Raw genomic sequence first — 21377 nt, forward strand, 5'->3', positions numbered from 1 at the left:
GCCTGGCTAATTTTTTTGTATTTTTAGTAGAGATGGGGTTTCACCATGTTAGCCAGGATGGTCTCGATCTCCTGACCTCGTGATCCGCCCGCCTTGGCCTCCCAAAGTGCTGGGATTACAGGTGTGAGCCACCACGCCCAGCCATGTGCCCCATTTTCTTAATCCAGTCTATCATTGATGGACATTTGGGTTGGTTCCAAGTCTTTGCTATTGTGAATAGTGCCACAATAAACATATGTGTGCATGTGTCTTTATAGTAGCATGATTTATAATCCTTTGGGTATATACCCTGTAATGGAATCGCTGGGTCAAATGGTATTTCTAGTTCTAGATCCTTGAGGAATTGCCACACTGTCTTCCACAATGGTTGAATGAATTTACATTCCCACCAACAGTCTAAAAGCATTTCTATTTCTCCACATCCTCTCCAGCATCTGTTGTTTCCTGACTTTTTAATGATCGCCATTCTAACTGGCGTGAGATGGTATCTCATTGTGGTTTTGATTTGCATTTCTCTGATGGCCAGTGATGATGAGCATTTTTCATATGTCTGTTGGCTGCATAAATGTCTTCTTTTGAGAAGTATCTGTTCATGTCCTTTGCCCACTTTTCGAAGTGATTGTTTTTTTCTTGTAAATTAGTTTAAGTTCTTTGTAGGTTCTAGATATTAGCCCTTTGTCAGATAGGTAGATTGCAAAAATTTTCTCCCATTCTGTAGGTTGCCTGTTCACTCTGATGGTAGTTTCTTTTGCTGTGCAGAAGCTCTTTAGTTTAACTAGACCCCATTTGTCTATTTTGGCTTTTGTTGCCATTGCTTTTGGTGTTTTAGTCATGAAGTCTTTGCCCATGCCTATGTCCCTAATGGTATTGCCTAGGTTTTCTTCTAGAGTTTTTATGGTTTTACGTCTTACATTTAAGTCTTTAATCCATCTTGAGTTAATTTTTTTATACCATGTAAGGAAGGATCCAGTTTCAGCTTTCTACATACGGCTACCCAGTTTTCCCAGCACCATTTATTAAATAGGGAATCCTTTTCCTGTTGCTTGTTTTTGTCAGGTTTGTCAAAGATCACATGGTTGTAGATGTGTGGTGTTATTTCCGAGGCCTCTGTTCTGTTCCATTGGCCTGTATCTCTGTGTTGGTACCAGTACCATGTTTTTCCGGTTTCTTAAGATAGAAGATAGGCTTACTGATTTGAAGCCATTCTTTCTTCTTATATAATCACTTAATGATATAGATTTTTCTCTAAGTACTACTTTAGCTCCAGTCACAGAATTTTGATATATCATATTTTATTTTTGTTCACTCCAAAGTATTTTATTTCTATCGGGGCTTCCTCTTTGAACAGTGGGTTATTTTGAAGTGCGTTGATTAAATTTCTAGATAGTTGGAGATATTCTAGCTTTCCTTCTGCCATTGAATTCTAGGTTAATTCTGTTTTGGTCAGATACCATACTTTGTATGCTTTACATTTTAAATGAGTTTAAGATTTTTTCTGTGGCCTAGAATATGGTCTACGTTGTTGAGTGTTGCTGTGCGCTTGAGAAGTGTGTTTATTCTGCTCTTGGTGAGTGGAGTGTTCACTAAGTATCAATCAGTATGAAGTGGTTGGTGGTGGTTATTACTTTTATGTCTTTATTGATTTCATGTCTATGTTCTGTCAATTACTGAGAGAAGAGTGTTGAAGTCTCTTAATTGTGATTTTGTCCATTTATCCTTTCAGTTTTCTTTTTTATTTCATGTATTTTGAAACTCTGTAGTTAGGTTCATACACATTAATAATTATTGTGTATTCTTGGTGAATTAATGCTTTTATCATTATGTAATGCTCCTCTTTAAGTGTCTGATGTTAATATAACAGTCCAGTATTCTTTTGATTAGTGTTTTCTTGGTATAATTCTTTTACTTTTAACGTATCTATACCATTATATTTAGAGTGGATTTATTATAGATAGCATATAGCTGAGTGCTTTTTTGTTTAAATGCATTCTGGCAATCTCTGTCTATTAATGAGACTAGGTCATTTGTATTTAATGTAATTCTTGGTGTGTTTGAATTGAGGTCTATCATTTTATTTTTGGTTTGTCTTTTGTTTATTCCTCTGTTGTTTATTGTTCTATTTCTCCTTTTCTATGTTCTTTTAAATTATTTGATTTTTTTAAGCATTGTGCTTTTAACTTCATCTCTTTGCAGAGCTGTTTTAGTGTTTTATCTAGGGAGTATAAAAAGTGCTCTTAGATTTTCACAGTTGACTTAGAAATAGTATTTTATCACTTGGTGGAATCTCAGATATAGGCTCTTATATCTTTCCCTTCCCCATGTCTTAGTTGTATAATGTATTACATCTGTATACACTGTAAACCCAATGTTATAATTTTTGTTTGTAATCATCATATATCTTTTTTTTTTTTTTTTTTTTTTTTGAGACAGAGTCTTGCTCTGTCGCCCAGACTGGAATGCAGTGGTGCAATCTAGGCTCACTGCAAGCTCTGCCTCCCGGGTTCATGCCATTGTCTCAGCCTCCCGAGTAGCTGGGACTACAGGCACCTACCACCATGCCTGGCTACTTTTCTTTTTGTATTTTTAGTAAAGACGGAGTTTCACTGTGTTAGCCAGGATGGTCTCAATCTCCTGACCTCGTGATCCACCCACCTTGGCCTCCCAAAGTGCTGGGATTACAGGCGTGAGCCACCGTGCCCAGCTCATCATATATCTTTTAAGTAACTTAATAGGAAATTACATTTTAGCCAGATATTTACCATTTTTGTTGCTCTTTTTTCTTCGTGTTCAAGTTTCCCTGTATTATTATTCACCTTTTGTTTAAAGGACTTTCTTTACCAGTTCTTTTAGAAAAGTTATACTGATGACTGACATTCTTAATTTTCCTTTATCTGTGAATGTCTTTACTCTTACTTTTATTCCTGAAAGATACATTCATGGATATGGACTTATGAGTTGGCATTCTGTTCTTTCAGCATTTTAAAAATGATTCACTTTCTCTGCCCTCCAGGTTTTTTTTTTTTTTTTTTTCTAGATGGAGTCTCGCTGTGTTGCCCAGGCTGGAGTGCAGTGGCGCAATCTTGGCTCACTGCAAGCTCTGCCTCCCAGGTTCACGCCATTCTCCTGCCTCAGCCTCCCAAGTAGCTGGGACTACAGGCACCCGCCACCACGCCCGGCTAATTTTGATTTGGTATTTTTAGTAGAGACGGGGTTTTACCGTGTTAGCCAGGATGGTCTCGATCTCCTGACCTTGTGGTGCACCTGCCTCTGCCTCCCAAAGTGCTGAGATTACAGGCCTCCATGGTTTTTTATGAGGATCCTTCGGACTTTAGAAAAATTTGTTGTTTCATTTCCCCTGTGTAAGATGCACTGTCTCCTGTGTGTAGGATGCACTGTCTCCTCTGTGTAGGATGCATTGTCTCCTGTGTGTAGGATGCATTGTCTCCTGTGTGTAGGATGCATTGTCTCCTGTGTGTAGGATGCATTGTCTCCTGTGTGTAGGATGCATTGTCTCCTGTGTGTAGGATGCACTGTCTCCTCTGTGTAGGATGCACTGTCTCCTCTGTGTAGGATGCATTGTCTCCTCTGTGTAGGATGCATTGTCTCCTGTGTGTAGGATGCATTGTCTCCTGTGTGTAGGATGCATTGTCTCCTGTGTGTAGGATGCATTGTCTCCTGTGTGTAGGATGCATTGTCTCCTCTGTGTAGGATGCATTGTCTCCTGTGTGTAGGATGCATTGTCTCCTGTGTGTAGGATGCATTGTCTCCTCTGTGTAGGATGCACTGTCTCCTCTGTGTAGGATGCACTGTCTCCTCTGTGTAGGATGCACTGTCTCCTCTGTGTAGGATGCACTGTCTCCTCTGTGCAGGATGCACTGTCTCCTGTGTGTAGGATGCACTGTCACCTCTGTGTAGGGTACATTGTCTCCTGTGTGTAGGGTGCATTGTCTCCTCTGTGTAGGATGCATTGTCTCCTGTGTGTAGGATGCATTGTCTCCTCTGTGTAGGATGCATTGTCTCCTCTGTGTAGGATGCATTGTCTCCTGTGTGTAGGATGCATTGTCTCCTCTGTGTAGGATGCATTGTCTTCTGTGTGTAGGATGCATTGTCTCCTCTGTGTAGGATGCATTGTCTCCTCTGTGTAGGATGCACTGTCACCTCTGTGTAGGATGCACTGTCTCCTCTGTGCAGGATGCATTGTCTCCTCTGTGTAGGATGCATTGTCTTCTGTGTGCAGGATGCATTGTCCTCTGTGTGTAGGATGCATTGTCTCCTGTGTGTAGGATGCATTGTCTCCTGTGTGTAGGATGCATTGTCTCCTCTGTGTAGAATGCATTGTCTCCTCTGTGTAGAATGCATTGTCTTCTGTGTGCAGGATGCATTGTCTCCTGTGTGTAGGATGCATTGTCTCCTCTGTGTAGGATGCATTGTCTCCCGTGTGTAGGATGCATTGTCTCCTGTGTGTAGGATGCATTGTCTCCTGTGTGTAGGATGCATTGTCTCCTCTGCGCAGGATGCATTGTCTCCTCTGCGTAGGATGCATTGTCTCCTGTGCGTAGGATGCATTGTCTCCGGTGTGTAGGATGCACTGTCTCCCGTGTGTAGGATGCATTGTCTCCTCTGTGTAGGATGCATTGTCTCCTCTGTGTAGGATGCACTGTCTCCTGTGTGTAGGATGCATTGTCTCCTCTGTGTAGGATGCATTGTCTCCCGTGTGTAGGATGCATTGTCTCCTGTGTGTAGGATGCATTGTCTCCTGTGTGTAGGATGCATTGTCTCCTCTGTGTAGGATGCATTGTCCTCTGTGTGTAGGATGCATTGTCTCCTCTGTGTAGGATGCATTGTCTTCTGTGTGCAGGATGCATTGTCCTCTGTGTGTAGGATGCATTGTCTCCTGTGTGTAGGATGCATTGTCCTCTGTGTGTAGGATGCATTGTCTCCTGTGTGTAGGATGCATTGTCTCCTGTGTGTAGGATGCACTGTCTCCTGTGTGTAGGATGCACTGTCTCCTCTGTGTAGGATGCATTGTCTCCTCTGTGTAGAATGCATTGTTCCCCTGTGCAGGATGCATTATTTGCTCTGGCAGCTTTCCAGGTGGCTTCTGTTCTTTAGCTTTCTACAGTTTGATTATGTTTCCAGGCAAGGATTAAAAAAAAAATAGGTTTTGGGCCCGGCATGGTGGCTTACACCCGTAATCCCAGCACTTTGGGAGGCAGAGGCAGTTGGATCACCTGCGGTCAGCCATTGGAGAGCAGCCTGGCCAACGTGGCAAAAACCCATCTCTACTAAAAATACCATAAAAAACATTTAGCTGGGTGTAGTGACGTGTGTCTGTAGTCCCAGTTACTCAGGAGGCTGAGGCAGGAGAATTGCTTGAAACCAGAGGCAGAGGTTGCAGTGAGCCGAGATCGCGCTGTTGCACTCCAACCTGGGTGACAGAGCGAGACTCTGTCTCAAAAGCAAACAAACAAAATAACAACGGCAACAAAAGCAAAAACCTTTCTGGGTTCTGAGTCTGTTTATGTCGTTTGCCAAATTTTTTTGGGGGGGTGCGGCCATTATTTATGTAAAAATGACGTGTTATTTTCTTCTTTGCTTCTTAGTCTCCTGTGACGTGATTTTTAGACGTTTTGTTGTCCCGTAAGAGTGTTTCTTTTTTTCTGTCTTTTTTTTTTCCCTCTTGTTTCCATTGGATGATTTGTTAATCTGTCTTCATATTGACTTGTTTAATTCCTTAGTGGTCCCAAAAACACATTGTGTGATTTTCATTTTACAGTTGTTAGAGTCCCCCTCCCTGACCCGTGGTCTTGGAATGTGATTGTTGGTAATATTGCATGTACACTTGGGTAGTGAGTATCCCGCTGCTTTTGGGTGGAATGTTCTCTCAGTATTAGTGAGGTCTGGGTGGTCAATGGTAATTTTGTTTATCTTATATTCTTTCTGATTTTATGTGTACTTGTCCTATCAGTTACTAAGATAATTCACCATCTGGTGAATTTTTCTTTTTTTTTTTTTTTTTTTTTTTGCTTAAGTTTTTCTGGTTCTTTTTTATATCTTCTTTTTTTTTTTTGCTGAGATTTTCCATCTTTTCACTTATTTCAAGTATGGTCACTTCTTGGAATGCATTTAAAGTCTCTTTCTAATAAGACAGTCATCTTCAAGTTATTGTCTGTTATTTGCTTTTTCCTCGTGACTTGATATTTTTCCTTATTCTTTCTGTGTTGAGTTATTTTAGATCGTATTCTGGACATCTTGACTGTAATATCGGGAACCATTGGGGTCTTGTTTGAAGACTGAGGAAAGTGTTGGTACTTTTTTTTTTTTTTTAAGCAGAGTACCTTTTGCAGGCTGTGCTGCAGTTCCAGTTTCAAAGCATTTGTGGTGCTCCTTGGATCAGCCTCATGTGAGTTCCCGTCAGCATTCTTGCCTGGGGAACAGTTATCAAAGCCCATGGTTTGCTCTTGAGGGTCTGATTCTCTCAAGCTCAGCTCCCTGGTGAGCTTAGGAGGTCATGCATGACATTATTTGCTCTCTGAATCAATCTCCTTTCTGAAATATTCCCAAGGTACTGGGGACTCCTATCCCTATGTGCCTGCTACAAAGCCAGGATGAGAGCTTCCCCCTCTGTGTGTCTACATGGAGGACGGACTGCCCAGAGGCGCAGAGAAGGAAATCAGAGTGATGCAAACTGGCCCCATGGTTTTGGGACCTCAGCTCTCTGAGTCAGTGAGGTGGTTTGTATCAGGGAGGTGTGTGACCTGTCCCGCCAAGACTGCTCTGGTGTCATTATCTCCTGTGGTTTGCTTTGAGGCTGGGCTGGGAGAAAAGGGAAGAAAAAAAGGAAAAGACTCAAGGATTCTCCTACTTTCTGTGGCCCTTCATAGTGCCTTTTCCCACTTGTTGGACCAGGAAGAGAGGCTGCCCTTGGAGCTCTGTCTGGCTATACCCAGGGCATGCCTCTGGACTCCATGCTGCCTTTCAGTTGAGGCCTGGTGGTACTGGAGAGAGATGCAGCTCACTGCCAGTTCAGAATAACTTCAGTTTCTGGCTCCTCCTGTGATCCACCTTCTAACATTTATTTTTTGAGTCTTCATCTTCAGCTCAGTGCATTCTATCGATGATTTATAGTTGCATTCAGTGGGAGAGACAGGGTAGATTGTGCTTACTCCATCTTTTCCAGAATTGGAACTCACCATTTTTTTTTTTTTTTAACACAAACCAATTCATGTCACTCATCTGCTTAAAACTCTCAAAATAGCTTCCCATTATGCTTGGAATGAAATATGAATATTTCCCCATGACCTTTCCTCTGTTTTTACTCCTACACCACTCTCTGCTTGTTCTGTTCCTTGATCACACTTGCCTTACGATTTTTGCATTAACTGCTCATTCTCTCTGGAAAGCTATCCTCCAAGACCATCACATGATTGCTTTCTTGTCGTTGGATTCCTAACTGAAACATCATTTCTTCAGAGAGGCTCTTGTTTGCCATCAAATCTGAAGTCATTTTAAAACATCTTTGTTAATGTTGTCAAGAGATTCACTTAATTTTTAAAAATATTTGTGTCATACATGTCTTCTGCCCTGCCTCATATAGTAGCCCACTTTTAGACTAGCTATTGTCGTGGCAACCAAATTTATTCAGGTGTCACCTGACAGCACCTTACCTTAGCGGTGCTGAGCGTCTCTTGCTTTCTGGAATATTGTAACTGCCTTCTCTGAGGCTGTAGGTTTGGGTGGCCATGGGTAGTCTCTCTGCACAATTCATGGATGAAGTGTGAGAGAATTGACCCCTCTGGGGGAAAGCTTGACTAGTGAGGGGAAGAGTTGGGAGAGCAATTATTTCCTCTTCTGTGCCTCAGGCACACAGTGTGAAGCACAGTCCTCTCAGCTCCACAGAAGGACGATGATTGAGCCCCAGCTGCCCACAGGGCCGCCAGCTCAGTGAAGCATAGCAACGTGCCCTCTGTCATCGCCTTTTCCTCTGCTGCCCCACTCTGCCCACTCTACCTGCTTCCTGGCATCCCTTCCCTAAGCACTAGCTCTGTGCAAACCCTTTTTCTCAGGCTCTGCTTTCTGGGGGGATCCCAGGCTAACAGTATTCTAAGTGACTTTAAAAGTAACTTTTTATAAGACATTTCAAGTAAAAGAAACATAAATAAAGGTCTAGGAGGTATCAATTCATCTACCATACAGACTCATCCATTTTTAATATTTCACTATATTTGCTTTTATGTTTTTAATTTAAAGAAATAAAAATATGCTGTTAAAGCTCTGTATATTCTTCCACACTGTGTCTCTCGCTCTCTTAGCATGAATGACCACTCTTAAATGTGATGTTTATAGACAATATCGAGTATTTTAAAACATATTTTAAAAATTTGATGTACATATATTGTATGATATCTTCTGCAACTTATTTACCCAGGAGTTTTAACTTGAACTTTGTGGTGGGGCATATAGTTCTTTTAAATTCATTGTCACCTCTGCATAGGTTTCCATCATATAACTCGACCATTGCATGTCTGCATCTACTCCCCAGTTGATGTGCACTTAGTTAAAAGCAGTTCTTTACTTTTATAAACAATGTTGCATTGAACACTTTTGAATGTGCCCTTTTGCCAAACTGTGTTGATCCAAGACAGGCAGCTACAAATGGAATTGTTAGGTCAAACTTTTTCTCTCTGAAGGAGTTGTACCAATTTGTATCCCTACCAGCAGTGACAAGAATTCCCATATTTCCTATTGATCTATAGCTTGACCAACACTTGGTACTGGGACACTTTAAAAATATTTCCAATAGGTTGGGTGAGAAAGAATACTTTTAGGTTTATTTCCATTTCTCTAACTACTAGTTGGATTGAGCTTCTGTTCTTGTTTATTGGTCATTGGGTTTCCCCTACTTTAAATTGTTGGTTCTTGTCCTTTGCTTGATTTTCTATTGGGTCATTTCTTTCTTATTGATTTATAGGAGTTCTCTATAAATTGAGAATTCTAATCCTTAGTCAATTTAATGTGTTGCAAATGCCTGTGAAAATATATTTGCAACACATTAAAAATGAAGCTTGTCTTTGCTTTGATTTTTGATGTTTTTCGTTGTACCAAAATTCTTAATTTTAATGCAGCCAAACATTTTATTCTTTTCCCTTGTATTTTATATGTATTGTAACTCATTTGAGAAATCTTTCTTTTTTCCAAGGTCATGAACTGTTCATCTATATTTTTTCTAAAGATTTTTAAATATTGTTTTTGTATATTTAGCTATTCATTCTGTTTGGAATTTATTTTTATATATGATGTGAGGTAGGGATCTAATTTTCTGTCTTCCTTCTTAATCATTTTTCCCAGCACTATTTGATGAATCTTGTCCTAATTAATCAACACCATCAATACAATCATCTCTCCAGTTTCCTTATATTCATGGGTCTCCTTTGTGGCTATCTTTTCTTTCACTAACACATTTCTCTGTCACTGCCCCAAGTGCCACTGTCTTCATGATTACAGCTTTATAACAATTCCTGACATCTAGTAGGCCAGATTCCTTCCAGAAACCTCCCACATCATTGTTTTAACAAAACCCTGCTGGGATTTTTCTTATTGAGTTGCACTGAGTTTATAGAAATTTGGAAAGAGATAACTTCTTTAAAAATATTAAGTCTTTCCATCTTTGAACATAACGTGGGTTGGGCATCCCAAAACTTGAAATGCTCCAAAATTCAAAACTTTTTGAGCACTGACATGATGCTCGAAGGAAATGTTCATTGGAGTGTTTTGCATCTCAGATTTTTGGATTTGGGATGCTCACTTCATGAGTATAATTCAAGTATTCAAAAATCTTAAAAAACCCAAAATTTGAAACACATCTGATCCACACATTTCAGATAAGGGATACTCAGCCTGTACATCTCTACACTTATTTTTCTTCGTTAATATTGTTCCATGAATTTATAATTTTTTTACATAAATATCATGCGTATATTTTGTTAGATTTATTTCTACCTGCGTTGTGGGCTGTGTTGCTATTATAAATGTATTTTCTCAAAAAGTTTGTATTGTAATTGTTTTTAGTTGATGTGTACGACTGGTATTGATTGTGTGCCTTAATCTTTTATTCAACAATCTTTCTCAACTTTTTTTTTAAATTTTATAAAAAATGACAGCAAATTTTATTTTTTAAAACAACCCCGTCAGTCCCGCCCTTTTCCCTCACAAGAGTATAATAGCCACGAATGTAGGGATCTTGTCTTTCTCATTCAGTTCCTCAGGAGGTATTTGTTGGATGAAATAATTAATAAAATATCCAATTTGGGATATAGTGTCCACTCACTGTTATCAAAGTGGTTTTATTAATACATAACTGCTCTCTCTGCTGAAAAAGGACTTCTTTTTTTCACCTGGCAGCCTGGTCTCCCACACTCAACCTGACTCCAGATTCCCAAAATAACTGGGCCCCTCCATGCTGCCGGGGCTTTGTTCCCTTGTCTCTTCTAAGCCAGGCAAACGTGTCTGTCCCCTTCAGAGACTCGCCCTGGTCTCAGCTCTTCTGGGAAGCTTTCTTGGATTTTCCCATACTTCAGATAGATGTGTCCAGAAAGTAAACAAACCCAAAAAGCAAACAAGAATTAAGGTAAACCATATGCTCAGAGCATCAGCCTTAAAACCAAGCATCCAGAGCCATATGGAAAGGTACATAGAATAAATGACATTATGATGGCACAAACCGCTGCTGCAGTCTGGGAAAGGAAACTTATGAATAACAGATAGGAAGCCAAGCTCCACCAATACATCATCATGTCAACAATTAGAAGGAATAGAAACACTAGATCCAGACGCCCCCACACTCAGACAGTGAGTCAGAAAAAAGAAGAGCAAGAGGACAGAAACGCATTGTGTATCGATGCTGCTCATTCCTGTGCCGTTTCCTAAGCACTCTATTCTGTGAGTGAAAACAAAATATATTTGAACCTTTTATTCCAGGCTTTTAAAAAATCACTTCAATTTTCCTCCTCTGATAAATGTTTTACGAGTTCCCTTTTCTGATGAAAGATTTTGCTGTGATTAAAGATTTCATGAAGTTATGACAACAGAGGAATAGATCTTCATTCTCGGAAGCTCATTTTTCTGTGAGCTGAGCGAACAGGCCTCTTGTAGGCAGCTGTCAGAGCTAATGAATGTTTTCCAAGCGCCAAACCTCTGGGGAAGACAGCCCCACCCAGAAAACCCAGACTCAACTGACGGGAGCTGTCATCTCAAGGTGTGCGGCACCCTGTTGACGCTGTGCTACATGGTATAAATGGTGACATACGGCCGGGCGCCGTGGCTCACACCTGTAATCCCAACACTTTGGGAGGCCAAGGCGGGCAGATCACCTGAGGTTAGGAGTTTGAGACCAGCCTAGCCATCATGGCGAAACCCCGTCTCTACTAAAAATACAAAAATTACCTGGGCATGGTGGCGGGCACCTATAATCCCAGTTACTCAGGAGGCTGAAGCAGGATAATTGCTTGAGCCCAGGAGGTGAAGGTTGCAGTGAGCCGAGATCGTGCCACTGCACTGCAGCCTGGGCGACAAGAGTGAGACTCTGTCAAAAAAAAAAGAGGAAAAGAAATGGTGACATGCTGCCGCTTTCCCCCTGAGAGCAGGTCACATGCCCATGTTCTGAGAAATTGATATTTCACAGATGCCCTGTGTCCTTTTGACAAAGTCATACTTGTGTGTGCGTGCGTGCACGTGTGTGAGAGTGTATATGTGTGTGCGTGAACTTCTGGGCCTGTCACTGCACCCCCTGTGCCTCACTTCCCCTCTCTGGGAATTGCCGAGGACATGTGTGGCTTTGGAATGAATAGAGGTCCACATCTATCGGGAAAAGCCAGGGGTTTCGAGCTCTGCACCCAGGGCCTGAGGCATCACAGCAGCATGCCTGTCCTCTCCTGAGCCTCCATCTCAGCGCAGCTGGGGCTCCACGGACTACCCCCAAGGCTGTTGTGATGAAGTCACAGGCGATTGTCCCTTTCCTTTGACCGGACTTTCCTTTAACAGCCAGCGAAGCCTTGCCTCCTACTTGGAGAAATACATTTGAGAATTCAAATGCCCTTTGGAAGGCCATGTTTTGAAGTCACACTAGGCTAATAATGACCCAGAGCACAGATCTTTTTCTCTTAGTTTTCTCCCCCCATGAAAACTGTTTACCCTGCTCTTCCAAGAAGAATGGCCTCTGTTCAGTTACTGTCATCTCTGTCTGTCCTGTCGTGGGTGCAGCCATCCACTGAGCTCAGCAGACATTTATTGATGACCTGTTATGTGCTGACTGTGATACTTGGTGTCTGAGATACCGTATGAGTTTTCGGCAAGTATTCAACTGTAACGTTAACCTATCAGATGATGACGGACACAGACGGCGCGTGTGGGGCTGGATTTTTCCACTTTGCATGGAGTTCACACGGCTAGAGGGAGGCTGGCAGTGCAGGGCTGCCACGACCACTCAAGGATGTGGCTCTCAAGCACCCCCGACCCTGCTCTGCCAGCCACAGCCTGTGGTTTTTGTCCTCAGTGTCCCTGATGGTTACTGAGCTTCTGGGCATCCTGCTTGCTTCTAGGGAGGAAGGAAGGGGAATGAGGAAGGTGGAAGGGTAAAAGCCTTCTCCCAGGACATGGTGTTTGTATTTGGGAAGGAAAGTCTCTAGGGGCCTGTGCCTTACTGGCTAGAACTTCACCACGTGGACCAGTCCCTGCAAGGAACAATGGGAACTTGAGCATTTTACTTGTCACCTCTAGAAGAGAGGAAACAAAGGAGTAGAGGCTTCAGAGGGTGGTGAATAACCCCCCAGTGTCTGCCCCAGTTCTAGAGGTGCCCGCATGGGAGAAGCTCACACTGGGTGTGCACACACACACAAGCAGGACACGCGTCGCCACACTTCGGGGCCCAGCGTGGAACCTGGTAACTGAGGATGCTGACTTGGACACAGCACCCTTGAATGGCACTGTATGCCTGCGTTTCTCCGCAGGCATATGACGCAGATGACCAGACTTTAGAGTCAGGGATGACCAGACTTTAGAGTCAGGTGTTCCAGTCGTCAGTGTATGTCGAGGTGTGGAGAATTCAGGTTACCTTCCCAAGGCCACTTGATTGGTAAAAAGCATGGCTGGGCTGTGAGCACATGTCCCCAGGACCCCGGGCCCAAGGAGAACCTGATGCCGACACCCACTCCTTAGAGTTCACACTCGTGTTCAGAACCAGTCTCCGTAATCCTCTGAGCCCAGGAGCACTTGGCATTTTGATATACTTTGCCCCTCTTAAGTTGCGGGAAATCTTTGGAGAGGAGAAATAGGAAAAGTTATTCCTCTTTGGCTGTCAGAAGATTCTGAACTTTCTTTTGTCTTGATCGCAGTACCCGGCAGTGTCACCTGCTCCTGGATGTCTTCAACTCCACCGAGCATGAGCTGACCATCAGCACCAGGAGTAGCGAGGCGCTCATCCTGCATGCCGGCGAGTGCCAGCGGTAAGTGCTTCATGGCCCCTTGCGCCACCGCAGGCCGCCCTCTGCCTTCACCACCCTGCTTGGGAGGGTGTGGAGCTAATCCACTCCAGGTCCTGAGAGGACGGGCAGTTTGTCTCCCTTTCAGAGATATCGTAGTGGTTATTCAAGTTTGGTGGGAGAATCTGGAGTGGTTTTAAATTAGAGCTAAGTGCAAAGTAGGTAAAGCCGGGTGGCGTCTGAGGAAGTAACACATGTGCTTTCGGAGCCCGCATTTGAGGACCCGGCAGTATCTCGGCATCTTCGCTGTTAAATTCTTAAGAAAGTGGTATCTGGGTGGGGCGTGGTGGCTCACGCCTGTAATCCTAGCACTCTGGGAGGCTGAGGCAGGTAGACCACCTGAGATCAGGAGTTTGAGACCAGCCTGGCCAACATGGTGAAACCCCATCTCTCCTAAAACTACAAAAACTATCCAGGTGTGGTGGCACATGCCTGTAATCTCAGCTACTTGGGAGGCTGAGGCGGGAGAATCACTTGAACCCGGGAGGCGGAGGTTGCAGTGAGCCAAGATTGATCATACCACTGCACTCCAGCCTGGGCAACAGAGCGAGACTCTGTCTCAAAAAAAAAAATAATAAAAGGTAGTATCTGGAAATATTTGGCATCAGTTTGGGAACTGCATGTCAGCATCAATAGGAATTCCTCTGAGGAATTAATGCTACAGAAAGACAGGCCAGGCTTAGACCTTCAGGAGGGGAGCACAGTCACTCAAACCCAGTCTCTGGAGGGCAAAGAGAGGTGGCACTACCAAACGCTGGCCAGGGTCAGCCTCAGGAGACCCCTGGCCCAGCAGAGGTGAGTGAAGGCTGATGCAGAAGTGAGAGCTGGTCAGGAGCGAAGCCAGGGCCGCCAGGGCATGTCTGGAGGCTGGTGGAGCTCGGTGACTCCAGGGTGATGCGGTCCTTCCATGGTGGAGCCCCTCCATGGGCCCCTGACCTGCTCCCCACTCAGCCTGCCTCCATACTAAGAAGCTGTGCCTCCGAGCCCAGCCTGGGTTCTAGGGACATCCGCTTACAGATGGAATTGCAGATGGAATAATATTTTTATTTTTAATTGCTAAAGACTTCAAACATACAGAAAATAACTTTGAACTTGGCATACCCACATCCTAGATTTTGCTTTTTTTTTTTTTTTTTTTTTTTTTGCCCCAGATCATTCTCTCTCCCTCTCTCTGCCTCTTTCATTTGTTTTAAGGAAATAAAATGTTTTTTAAAATGGCAACGTTAACATTATCAATCAGTGGTGGAATATAAGTCCAAACCACGATGAGACAGCATGACACACTCATCAGGATGGTTAAAGACAGCACCAAATGTTGGTGAGGGTGTGAAGCAACTGGAACTCTCATGCCTTGTGGGTGGGGATATAAAATAGTGCAGCTCCTTTGGAAAAAGGTCTGGGGCTATCCTATAAACTTAAACGTACACTTACCCTTTGCCCAGCTATTTCAACCCTAGTTATTTATTTAAGGATAATATAAAACATGTGGTCACAAGAAGACCTATACAACAGTGTTCCTAGCCAGAAAACAGAGGCCAGGTGTCCGTTACAGGAGAACGGACAAACAAATGGTGGTGTTTTCTTACAAACGGAATGGTACTCTGCAACAAAAACTAATGAATTACTCATACACAGAACAGCACAGGCAACTCTCAGGAACAGGATGCTGGGTGAAAGGAGCCTTACCCAAAGTGCATATGCCATGTGATCCCATTGATATGAAATACTGGAGGTTGCTGCAAAAGTAATTGCGGCGTTTGCCATTATTTTTAATGGTGAAAACAGCCATTACTTTTATACCAACCTGTAGAACAAGCAGAACCAGTTTATGATGGAAAAAGTCAGAACATTGGTTCCCTCTGGAGAGACTGGAACGGGGTTTGATCGGGAAAGGGCATAAGGGTAGTTTTCTGGTGACGGTCATGTTGTATATATCAGTCGGGTTTTGGGTCACACACATGTATTTATTTGTTAAAACTCAGCAAATAATCACTTGAGATTTGTACATTTCCTGATGTATCAGCTTTGTATCAGAAGGAAAAACTAAACCAGTGTGGAGCTCTGTTAATGATATGCACGCTGGAGGGTTTGAGGTCCGGGCATGATGTCTACAGTAGTCTTTGAGTTGTATAAAATATCTGACAGATTAATAGATGGGCAGATGAATACATTAGGTGCTAACACAAATATAGTATAATGTTAACAGTAGCGTCTCTTAATGGGCATATGGGGTATTCAGTGTAAATTTTTTTCACCTTATATTTGAAATTTTTTAGAAGAAAGTATTGGGAAAAATAAAAGTAAAAATAGCTAAAGTCTTCTCTTCTGCCCACCTCATCCTATCTTCTTTTCTCTTTCCTTCCTCTTCAGGGTAATTTCTTTCTTAGAGGTGATGGTATCATTGCACATCCATGTTTTACTACTTTATTGTACATACATATATCTCCAACCAAACATTATTTTGAGAGTTTTTTTGTTTTGTTTTGTTTTTGATATGGAATCTCGCTCTGTCACCCAGGCGGGAGTGCAGTGGCACAATCTCGGCTCATTGCAACCTCCACTTCCTGGGTTCAATTGATTCTCCTGCCTCAGCCTCCTGAGTAGCTGGGATTACAGGCGCCTGCCACCACACCCAGCTAATTTTTGTATTTTTAGTACAGATGGGGTTTCACCATGTTGATCAGGCTGGTCTTGAACTCCTGACCTTGTGATCTGCCTGCCTCAGCCTCCCAAAGTGCTGGAATTATAGGCAAGAGCCACTGGGCCTGGCCGAGAGTTTTTTTTTTTTAAATGACATAAGTGGTTCCATATCATATATGTCCTTTTAAAACTTTAAAAATCAGCATTATTCTTTGGAGCTAAATATAAATCTGGTTCTTTCATTTGAACTGCTATTAATATTTCATTGTGTAAATATGCCACTTTATTCATTTCCATGCTAATGCACTCACTGTGAGGTGGCTTCCAGGGTATTCATATTTAATGTGATTATTGTTAATGACATGCATGAATGTCAAGCCAGGCCCTGCAACCTTGTAGCAGGTCCTGCTTGGGCTGCTGGAAGCTAGAGATTCAATGGCTTGGGGGGCATTTATGGCCTGCCTTTGAGAGGTGCCATAGAACCCTCCTTCCCAAGATCCCTTGGACAGGACTTGTCACTTGGGTGTGGGAACACGTGTGTGTGAGCTGTGAGGGCTGTGGCTGGATGCTGCGGCACCTCAGGTTCCTAAGGATGAGGACAGGTGCCTTCAGGGAGCACCGATGCATCCCCTGGGGTCTACGCCTTTGGCAGTGCTGGGTCCAGTGCTGCTGCATAGAGAACTGTCGGCCCTCGGACTACTCTTTCTTGTCTAAATGCCTTGATGTAGTCCAAGATCCCAGAGAACATAAATCTGGTCTTCTGATGACACTAGTATAAAACACTTTAAAGAAATTATAAATTGCTAAGCTTGTCCTGTATAGTAAGCTTGACTCATTCTTGGCAATGCGAGGCTGAGGACATTAACAGTCCCAGCTGCAAATAATCACAATTTAGTCTTGTGCTTCAGGCTTTTTTGTTATTAAGTTTTTGCTTAAATTCTCATTTCTGAATGCTTCTAACTCGCTTATTCTTTTATTTATTCATAAAATATTCATTCAACAAATATTGATACTTCAGGAATTTGCTGTGTGGTAAGCCCCGCATCAGGCTTTAGGCGTGCCAAGGAGAATAAATAAAGGCCCCTTCTCGCTGGGGAGTGGCAACACACTGGGACAAGTGTCTAACCCAGCCAGAGCAGCTGCCTTTTGCTGCCTGACAAGGGCATCTTGCTGTCCCGGGCCGGGTGGGAGCGGCGGGTGAACTAGAGGCCGTGAGGTTACATTTGTCTAGGGAGTCATCTTAGGTGCTCCCCCCCCCCAACGCTGTGCCCACTGCTGTAGACACCCATGAATCCATGTGACAATGCCCTGAGTGCCTGTTTGGAAGGCTTGAGCCCTGAGCCCTAGAATGCATGATTCCCTTCCCCTCCCTTTCCCAAACCTCTCTCAGTGCCTCACCAGCCTCCTGGGGGTCAGATGCACACTCAGCCTCCGTGGAGGGGTTGTGCAGAGCAGTGCAGGTGGAGGAAGGGAAATGGTTGTACCTTACTTCACAACGCCGGGCAGCACCTTACAGACCTCAGACCTGGTCCCTGTCCATCCAGGCTTTGTCTCTTGAGTACCCAGTTCCTTCCCAGAGTCCTGAGCTAAACCCCTCTCCTGGCTCTTCCCTTCCCCTACGAGGAGGCACCCCTGCCACCCCCCAGGCTGTGCTAAACCTAAAGAAGCTTCCTCTGCCTGTGTTTTGCCCTCTGGAGTGGGGAGTGCGTGGACTCTGCCTGGAGGTGCGGGCAGTAGTGGGGCTGAGACTCCAGGTTAATCTCTGTCAGCGGGAGCGGCAAGCAGTGCTCTTACTGCTACCTGAGGGAGGCAGGTGCACAGCACTTTCCTCTGCAGATAGCACAGCCTCCTCTTAAAGGAAGAGCCAGATTCCTGGAATTAACATGGCTTTGATGCTGCCGTTTGCAGAACTGGCATTCAAAGGTGGCCTGCAATCTAAGAGAGAGACCAACCCCAGTTAGATAATTGTGGTGCCGCTGCCTCTCCTCCCTCCTAGTAGGAAGGGGTGATCTCATCTCACCCAGTGCAAGAGCTATGGATAGAAATGTGTCCCCAACAGCACGAGGAGGAGCAACATGCTTCCTGGGGGAAGAGAGGATGGAAATAGTATTTACCGAGCACTTCCCATATGAAGTCACATTCAGTCCTCATAATATTCTCATGTGGGAACAGTGTCCTCATTTTATAGATAAGCTGACTGAGTGGCTGATCAAAGCCACTTTGTGGAAGCCCGTCTGTCTGACATCCAGCTCTGCCCTGTTGCTTCACACACCAAGGGGGGATGATGCTGGAGCCAAGCTTGGGATGGTGTGAGAGAGGCCGGGGCAGGGACAAAATTCTGTTTATTTCCCACATTCTGCTCTGTGTAGCCTTTGTTAAGTTGGGTTCAGGATTGTAAAGTCCAGCTTCACCCAGCTGAAGAAAGGGTGAGGTGGAGATGCAAACTGGGCCTTTTGATGTCCAGGGTGTTCATTTGTTAATTCACCAAGTATTTCCTATGTATCTCCCAGGTGCCAGGCCCTCTGGGAGTGAAGCTGCTGAGTACATGTGGTGCTGCTTGTGTTTTCACTACACTTATATTTAGGTGTGGAAGAAAAGCACACAAACAGGCAATTGTTACACAGTGTGAGGAGAGTGCAAAGCACGTAGGAAGGCACCCAACCCAGACTGGGGGTCCAAGGAAGGTGGCTAGGTGGGCTTCCTGGAGGTGATGAGAATATGGAAATGCCAAGTTGCTGTAACAAAATACCATAGACTGGGTGGCTTATAAACAACCGAAAATTATTTCTCATGGTTCTGGAGACTGCAGGTTCAAGATCAAGATGCTGGGCAGATTCTGTGGGCGGTGAGGGCCCATTTCCTGCTTCATAGACAGAGACTTCTCACTGTGTCCTCACATGGTGGGAGGGGCAAAGGGGTTTTCTCAACTTCCTTTAGAAGAACACTGATCCTAATCACGTGGACTCCATCTTCATGAGCTATCACCTCCCAGAAGCCCTGCCCTTTAATGTAATCACCGTGGGGGGTAGGAGTTCAGCATGTAGATTTTGTGGGGCATAAACATTCATTTACAGCATGACGTGATGAGTGAGCAGGAGGTGGCCAGGGCCAGTGTGCCAGGGAGAGTGGTGCAGGCAGGGGGAGCAGCATGGTGGAGGTGGATGTGGTGGGGTGGTAAGCAAGAAAGAGGTGTTCATAGACTGTGAATATTAGAGCTTTTAGAAATTAGCAGTGCCACTCTTATCATATTTCATAGCGAGATCTTGTTAATCTCATACTTTACAATGGAATATTGAAGCGATTGGATATAGAAAGTACTTTTCCACCTTCCTAATCTCTCCTTTAAAAGGTCCTTTGGAAATTAGTGACTCATCCCTGAGCTTGTGCGTTTCTGTGTCATGTGCGATGTATCAGTTCTGTAATTAAGGACCATTAGTTAACCTTGCGTTTGCCAGATGTGATTTGTGATGCTTGGTGCCTGGTGATTATGTTTCCTGGGCCCCTGCCGTTAGTCATGACATTCAGAGCCCTGTTCCCAGTCGAGCAGCTGATCTGTATTGACTTACATTTCTACCCCGGGGCAGTGTTGGAAAAGATGCCGCTTTCATAGGCAGTTCTACAGGGAGTGGGCTTTGCACTCATTTTTCCCTATGAGTAAAAGAGGTCGAGACCCACCAGGGGCATGCAGTCAGCTGGAGCTGGAACTGGGCTGCTGCACACCAGCCACCTGTTCTCCACTGCCCGCCTTTCTGCAGGAGTTGCCCACGGTTCCTTGGGCTGCGTCCCCAGAATCGGCTTTCCCTCCTCGTCCAGTTTTCATGCACAACTGGAAACAGTGGATGTCTCACCTTAGTGAAACCACATGAGCTGTCCTAGGAAAATACAGTGTTGGCAGCTCAGCACATTTACTGGAAATTAAGATATGATAATTATTGTGGGTTTTTTTGCTTAATTATCAAACCGTTGAAATTAAATTTCATGACAACCCTCATGTATGCATAAACCTCTTTATAATGTATGGTAATAGATGTTATCTCATTACATGCTTTGAGATGCCCGGCTCTGCTCCCCGTCCCTCGCTGCAGGGACACTGCATTTAGAGGGTGCCGCGGACCTGACACCGAAGCACCCACACGCCGTGGCTGCTGGGGAGATTGACCGCCGGGAGGATCTGAGCGGCCAGCTCTGGCTGTGTCTTGCTAGAGCACCCATGTGGATCGTGGCATGGCTTTGCTGCGAGAGGGGCAGGGAAGAGCTCCACAGGCAATGGCCAACCTGGGGGCTCCAGAACTTCTCCTCGAGGATGCTTTGAGGAGGTGGTTTCTGAACAACCCCATCTCCTGGGGGTTACGTGGGGGCTGCACATTCCTGTTTATCCCAGCCCAGAGCAGCCCCCAACTCAAGTATCTGGCTCCTCCTCTCGCCTGTCTCTAACTTTTTGTTTCTTGTTTAATTCCTTCAAACATTCCAGAGAACCTTGTGAATCATCAAAGTGATGGTTAATCGTGTGGAGCCCAGTCTTCTTGCAGGTTGTTATTGAAGCTTATTTATACGGTGTTGGCATTGCTCGTCCCTCTGTGTTCCTTCTGCAGTCTGAGTTACAGATGAGTTTTTGTGTGGATTTTCTTTGTACTTTGTTTTTCAGACTGAAAGGAAATGAGGAGAGTCCCTCAGAAACGTAATTTCTAGAAACAAGGAGAAAGCATCCTGATGTGCCCTCATCCCTTCAGCTGATGTGAGGAGATGGAGGCCCGAGGTCCGTTAGGGAGCCCGTGGCAGACGCCTGCTGGAGCCCGGGCTCTGGAGCCCCTGGCCAGAGCCGTCTCTGCAACCCCCACTGGCTCCACTAATGAGCAGTTTTTACAGTTTTCCCGATACAAACCCAGATGGCTCTGGGATCAATAGGGACCTCCCAGTGATTAATAGGCAGAGGGAAGGAACGTTCGCATTCAGCCTGGAGAAGCAATTTGATTCGAGAAATTCAATACTGGGGAAGATGCAGTGGTTTGCTGACTCAGATGACAAGAGAAATTCTTCTCTTTTTGTGAGAAAAGAAAAATAAGATGACTTGATTGGCTTTCCACACACCACGCGCCTCTTTGTTCCTCAGAAACCTTCGACAGGAGGTTTTCCTTCTGGGTCTTTGTCTCTTTTGTCTGTGGGTGGCTTCTGTGGTGGGGACATGTCTGGAGCCTTTCCTAG

General features: G+C 44.3%; 2 protein-coding genes across 7 annotated transcripts in view; one reads left to right on the forward strand and one right to left on the reverse strand.

Moving 5' to 3' along the window:
• CHRAC1 (chromatin accessibility complex subunit 1) overlaps positions 1-21377 on the reverse strand; it is an 873427-nt gene that overhangs the window by 514879 nt on the left and 337171 nt on the right. The gene's annotated exons all lie outside the window — the stretch shown is intronic.
• The window catches only part of TRAPPC9 (trafficking protein particle complex subunit 9), a 723405-nt gene that overhangs the window by 460765 nt on the left and 241263 nt on the right, over positions 1-21377 (forward strand). For all 4 annotated transcript variants that reach the window (XM_050800232.1, XM_050800231.1, XM_050800230.1 and 1 more), the window contains one exon: positions 13389-13499. In XM_050800232.1, coding sequence (XP_050656189.1) covers positions 13389-13499 — 111 coding nt within the window. The remainder of the gene's footprint in view (positions 1-13388; positions 13500-21377) is intronic.

Source organism: Macaca thibetana, chromosome 8 (genome assembly GCF_024542745.1).
Source record: "Macaca thibetana thibetana isolate TM-01 chromosome 8, ASM2454274v1, whole genome shotgun sequence".
NCBI lineage: Eukaryota > Metazoa > Chordata > Mammalia > Primates > Cercopithecidae > Macaca > Macaca thibetana.